This window comes from Bombus impatiens, unplaced genomic scaffold (genome assembly GCF_000188095.3).
Source record: "Bombus impatiens unplaced genomic scaffold, BIMP_2.2 scf_3279, whole genome shotgun sequence".
In the NCBI taxonomy this organism is placed as follows: domain Eukaryota; kingdom Metazoa; phylum Arthropoda; class Insecta; order Hymenoptera; family Apidae; genus Bombus; species Bombus impatiens.
In genome coordinates, this window is record NT_179698.1 from 47,072 (window position 1) to 54,018 (window position 6,947).

Genomic DNA, 6,947 nt, shown 5'->3' on the forward strand with positions numbered 1-6,947 from the left:
GGACTTGGAATTGAATAATAATTATTCTATAGTCGCATGTATATAAGTTCTTATAGAAACGTGAATACCATTTACAGTAATATCATTATAATTCCATTTAATTGTATAAATAGCGTGTAGTATGGTATAGTATATAAAGAGTACGATTTATAATAATATGATTTTTCCGAACGCTAACTTCGAAACGATGGAACTAGTCACGGCAGAAGTCTTATAAAAGAGGAAAGAACTCGGTAGAAAGATAATGGACAATTGTAGAAGATGAGAAAAAGTACATCATGAATTAATTATCAAGAGATAGGTACTTCTTTATTTATGTTTGATTTATGCTTAAAAAGAATCTGATTATTTATAAAATGTGGCTAATTTCGTTAGAGAGTAGATTTACACGAATTACTTTTTATTCGTTCTATCATAAAAGAAGCTTACATAGGAGCAAATGCTATATGTATGAGTAGTTAAGAATGTAAAAGAAACGAGAGTAGCAGAATGACGTTTTTGGCTCTCTACGCTGGCATTTATGACAGAATTTTTGGGTCAATATATATAGGTATTTTTCCGACACTATGATTGATGAATACCTATATTAATAATAAAGCAATTGTATATCTGTAGCGATAACAAAGATACGATACATGTGCGAATTGTGTTATATCTGTGTCTTCTACTTATATTCTTTACAGTGTTTTTAAATTATAATCTTAAAAGAAGTGGTGATTTATTGTTGTTTTGATATCCAATTTTCTAGTGAGCTCATTAGATTAGTTAATTAACTTTTAATAGGTAAAAGTTAACAGGACACAAATATAATTTACAAATACAAAATTCTAATTGTAAAAATTGAAGAAATGTTACATTACTCGTAAATAATTCCTTAAATAAAATCATCATTTTTATAAAACTTTAAACCTTTTTATTTTCCATATATAAAATTTATTTATATTCACACATATATATAGATATAGAAATTTTTAAGTTCGTCCTGTTAATTTAAGTATATCGTAAAACATACATATGTACATTATTATAGGATAACAGTAAAGATTACTTGAGACGCAAATCCTATTAAAAGTTTTCAACGTTTCTGGACGAGTAATGTTCGAGCATTTAGATTGCTCGTAAAGTATGGGCGGCATAAAACTATCTGATTTCACTATACACTGTTTCTCGTTCTACATTTTGTCCGCCGGAGACTGTCTGTCTCTACTGCAGTACAGCGTTACTCCATTAATACTACTAGACTAACTATATCTTTAGCTTTGACCAATTTTTATTTCGACCAACAATTCGCGTGAATCGTAAATGCAATTTTGTTCATACAATCGTAATTACATATATCGTTTGTTAAAGTCGAACTTCCTTTTTGAAAACAAAATTTATCGAGTTAAAATTGTATAATTTAAAATGTTCAGCTGCACATTCAAGTGCAACGTTCGAACAAAATATCCACATTCGATTAAACGAAATAAATTTGAACCATTTAATTTTTATTTACAAAACACAAGAATTTGAATGCAATTCTATGAATGACAATTGAATCTTGCTGAGACTGTTAACATTTTTAATAACTAACACTTGCTAAAAACATCGACAGTGAATTGCTACAAATTTGTTACGTAATAAATTATATATCAATTCGTTGTATCAGATTAGATCGTCAAGGTCCTCGACTAAAATGGATAAGAAAAAAAAATCAATGATATCGACTGCTTAAATCTTTCACTAGCTGTTGGGAATCGACTTGCATTGTTACAAACACAGTGTAACTGGGGTGGGCACCCTCTCCGGTGGTTGCCAGGAAATATCGATCTGGCTAGAGGGATGCTGCTGCTCTCAATGGTTGGTCTACAATACTTTATCTCCTCTTCGGGGCCGGCACGCCTTAAATAACTCGGATTTCACTGTCATTTTCATCGTGGTAAGTGATAAGGTTCCAGCAACGAGTACTCTCCCTCGAACGATTCTTTGCATTTTATCGTTACCTTTCTATGGTGATTGCAATTGTTTTTTCACCGTGAGAGTCGTGTTTGTACTGAATTTTCATTTAGATGCATATTGTGCGGTGAATTTTATTTTTAAACTAATTTTGTCACATTCTACAGATTAAATAAAACCGAACTCCTAAAGATAGATTTAGAGAGTGATATAAGAGATATTGTGTATGATGATTGTAAAACTTGCATAATGTTATTAAAAATTACTATCACAATCAGTATCGTGTAAAAATAATTGTTTGCAAGTTTTGCGACTGAGATAAGATAAACGTTAATTGTCTTTGTGTGGCAAAAATATATTATAACTAATATGATTCAAACAATTATTAAATATGAAGTAAGATTGTTTAAATCATTGAAATGTATTATGTCGTACTAAAATATCGTACAAATTTAAAATTCTGTAACAAAAGTGCAAAAATATACGCTACTCTTTACAATCTAAATAGAATATCTAAATATTCAATCAGACACATTTACAGCCTAACAAAAATCGAAAGAAAATTCGATACAGTACCATCTGTCTTTTATATTTCCAAAAAAACAATATATTACACCAATGTATCTAAAATCCATTTTTCTCCAACTAAACACGACAAGGTATCAACGAGAAAAAAATCTAATACAGAACGCGGTATAAAGTCATCCTACCCTCGACCCGATGCTTAGCACGTTATTTTATCGACCACGATCGCGTCATTAATCAATCAACTACTTTAAATCGATCCCCCTTTGCTACACGGAGCTCGAATTGACCTCGTAAACGTCATCCGGCCGTAACCTCTTCATTAACGAGTTCTTCACACTCCTGCACAACGTCACGTATTGCAGCAATTTCAGCCTGAAATCAGCATCCAGCTCATTGACGCGTTTTTCATAGTCACTGAGAAAATTGACGAAATTGTTTTCTTCGTCGCGTCTCCTTTCGAGCTTCGATAATCGTTCCTCGAAGGATCTCAATTTGTCGTAGTATGTCTTATCCCCTGCATCCATTCCTTTCCGATTTTCTTTACGCTCGTACGAGCTTCCGGAGAAACTACGCTCATAGTAACTTCTTCTGGCATAGTTTCTCATCGATTTTATATCGGTAGACAGATTTTTGATTCTACCTTGCTCCTTTAAGTCACGATGTTTTTGACGAACAAGCTTCTGGCTCAAAAAATGATCGCCATCGTCTTTCAAAAGACACATTCTCGTCGAATTCAAGGACATGATACTCGAACGATTCTTCTGCTCTTTGTTATTCCAAGAAGAATTAACAAGAAATCTTTCCCCGTTTCTACCCTTCCATTTGCTTCTTCTAATTGTTTCTCCTCGTTCGCCGATGAAATCTTGCGTATCGGTTAACTTCGAATCGTATTTCTGAGACCTTGAAACGTTAGCCATCCTGATCCTCTTAAGTATGTCGTTACCTTGTATCATTCTCTGGCATCTTGCTTTAATAATGTCCCCAAAAATGTTTTTATCTTTGCCCAAGCAACTTCCTTCGGTGAACGTTTTCTCCGCTTCTCCTCTAGCTTCGTATCGATTTCTGGTAGTAAAAGGACAACGAGTCGAGGAACAAGACTCGCGAATTATTCGACCGCCGTTCAATTTTCCGCTCGAAATGCTGACAAGGTATCTATCGTTCCTCAGAAACGTTTTCGACGTGCTGGTCCCCTTGTCACGTTCTTCCAACAGCAATTTTCGGAGTTTCTTACGAATCAGATATTTGATCCGGTCGATGGCTGGAAAAGAGCTGCACAGACTTCCAGGAGCCATCGGTCCTCGCCATAGACGATTTTTATATCGAGGGACGATCGGAACGTCTTTCTCGTTTGTTTTCTCTTTCGAACTATGTTTCGCGCAATTGACTCGAGGGACATTTCTCATGGAATAGGAAGGTTTACACGTGATGGAGTATATCGACTTCCGGTGACATTTTGTTGGAATAGCTCTTCGACATGGCGATCTGGATTTTCCAATTTCTTGGCTTCTTGCACGATGATTTTCATTCGGCGAACATTCTTCGTCCGTCGAGGAGTTCGATGTGGAAGAAAACTGTTTCATGTTCGAATTACAAAATACGAACAAGGATTCAGTGATCGGCGAATCCTTAACTTTGGAATATGTCGAGAAGTTTGGAGGATTATCAATAAACGTAGCTTCTTGGTCGCAAGGATTCTCGATTGAATTTTTTTCGCAATTACCAAGACATTTTTGTGAGAAATCTGTCGAATTGTTATCGGTCACTGTGGAAGATTGATCGTGAATCGAAGTTGTATTTGATTCAATATGAACATTCGGAGCCATTTTAAATTCAAGATAGTGAAGATTAGAAGATTCTCTTACAGCTTCCGAAGATGTTGCGTTTTCTGTTACAATGAGATTTAATGTCTCATGATCGTTTAAATTAGCAAGTGTTTTATTAGCACAAGTAGAACATTTGTTTGCTTCAACGTTAATTTTTTCGACAGACGAAGGATTTGGAAGATCTTCGCCGCAGCAGGAACACTTCGTATCACAGCTGAGTTCCATGAAGCTGGAATTTGACGCGCAAATAGAATCGGCGCTATATTTATCTTCTACTTTCAAAATAACTTTTTCCCTTTCTTTGAAACCTAAACTGCTGATTTCTTCTTTAGATGCATTTTCCATTTGAAAAATATTTTGTTTCAATTCGAAAACACGTTCTTCCTTCCTTGCGACTTCTCTTTCTATTCCTAAACAGGAAGTATCCTTTGAAATACGATCTTCTAGCTTGGAATTATTCTTTCTCGTCTGCGAAGTAGATACTTGCAGTTTCAAAGCGTCTTCGTTTAAATGACAGAAGCCCTCTACCTTTGTGTTTTTATTATCTAAGTCTTTTGTTTCTGATAAACTATGATCGACGATTCTATCGCTCGTGCAGAACGCATCGCAGAAACATTCCTCAGGGTTGCAGCCTCTGGTCGTCGAATAACCTTTCCTAAAGACACCTTCCTCGAAGCTATCCAGAGAACAGTCACACTTAATATCGTATAATTGTATCAGATGATTCTCAGAATCTTGTATAGAATCTTCTACAAACCCATCATCGCATATTTCGATTTCTTTATTTACATCCACCACTTCTTCAGTTCTACATTGTTCCTTCCCTTCTTTTTCTCTGTTTAACGACGTCGACTGGTAAAGCTTTCTGTCAGAAATTTCATTATTATATTTTCCAGGTCGTTCGATACCAGTTTCGGCGGAAGTCACGGTATCCTTGTCTTGTGAATTTATTAAACCCGAAGAAAGCACGAACTCCATCTGCTTTTCTCCCTCTCCTGCCCACGCAAGATTAAGCTGCTTCTCTTTCTCCTCCTTTTCGATTTCATTCCCCAACGTGGAGCTTTGTTTCGCTTCCATCAGACTGTGATTCGAGCAAACAGAATAAAAAGCAACGCGTCGTTCTTCGAATTCTCCGCTACGTTTCGCCACATCTTCGTAGCAACCAGCATTAACCGGAAGTTCCATCGAACGTCGAGGCTCTCCGCGTCGATCCCTCGGATTCTCGCGGCTTTCAACGCTCCCAGTGTACGAAACGCGTTTGTGAACGTTGCTACAAGTCGGAACTCGAGCAAGGAACCATCTAATCTTCGAGCTTTCGCCATTCTTGCATGAAAGATTCAGGTCTACGCGACCAGGTCGAATCTCGCAATTCAAGTGTAACTGTTTGATCGTTGAATCGTCCAACTTCTTCAGAATGTCGTTCATGCAAGAGCAAGCGTTGTTTATGTCTTTCTCGAATCGTTTCCTCATTAAAATTAGACAGGAATCTGATAACGATGGGTCAGCTTCGAACAATCGAACGATCAACTGACTCGATTTACAAGGCAACGAAAGATTGGACACGTTTAGTGGACTTCGAACTTTAGAACGGCTAGTGCTCGTTGTTCTATGAATATAAATCTTTAATTTGGGCTTTTTGGAAGATTTAGTTCGATCGCAGTCGCATTTCGCTTTTGCGTCTGAGCCTTTTAAATATTTTCTTCGTGGCGAGGGCTTAGGAAAGTTGGAAATGTCAGAAGTTCCTTTCGGAGCGTTCAATGTGCCTGGGCTTGCTTCGAAAATAAAGTTTATATTTCTTTCACTAGTTTGCGCGTGTGCGAATTTTGCATCGCCTTTTGTATCGGAAGCTTCTTTTGGATGGTTCGATGTGCTTGGGTTCGCTGTGAAAATAAAGTTCATATTTTTTTGACTAGTTTGTGTCTGTGCGAATTTTCTATCACATTTTGTATCAGAAGCTTCTTTCAGATGGTTCAGTGTGCTTGCGCTTGCTTTGAAAATAAAGTTTAAATTTTTCCGACTAGTTTCAGTCTGTACGAATTTCGTATCACAGTCAAACTTTACCTTCAGACCAAACTTTTTTATATTCTCCCTTCTTGAACAACAGCTGGTATTATCGAACGTGTTTGAAATATTTTTGCGCGAGTTTACTATATTCCCATTTGGTTCCAAAATCACCTCGAAATTTCGACAATTGATTTTTACTTGAGATTTCGTGCTTTCGATTGTTCGATTGCAAACTGAACTGCAGATAGAGTTTGTTCTACAGCTACTGTAAACGGTTGACGATTCTTGCGAAATTGAACCGACTTCGACGTCTAAATCGCTGCCGGATCTCTGTTTTCTGCATTGGTAAATTTGTCGACTTGTTTCTGGATGTACGCAAGTGGCTGTTCTGTAAAATAGTATTTGGATAAATTAGTCTTAATAGTGATTCGCCTTAAATCATAATCATTCGATCTATCTAAATACGTACATTTTATACACATTTTTATCATATACATTTTTAAATTCATTTGAAACTTCACCAATATAATCACAATAGTCGATAGACTCGTTACAATGTACCATACTTTATGAAGAAAAACCATACTTTATGAAGAAAACATGAATGGATAGACCGCAGACCCCAGATGGAGATACAACATGGCCCTCCCCCGGAAA

The 6,947-nt window shown here is 36.4% G+C and overlaps 1 protein-coding gene across 1 annotated transcript; it reads right to left on the reverse strand.

Moving 5' to 3' along the window:
- Positions 1–981: 981 nt before the first annotated feature.
- Positions 982–6,692, reverse strand: LOC117152495 (the record flags this gene model as incomplete). Its single annotated transcript, XM_033324488.1, has 1 exon — positions 982–6,692. A coding segment is annotated over one exon (3,963 nt), but the record flags the coding sequence as incomplete, so codon positions are not given.
- Positions 6,693–6,947: the final 255 nt, after the last annotated feature.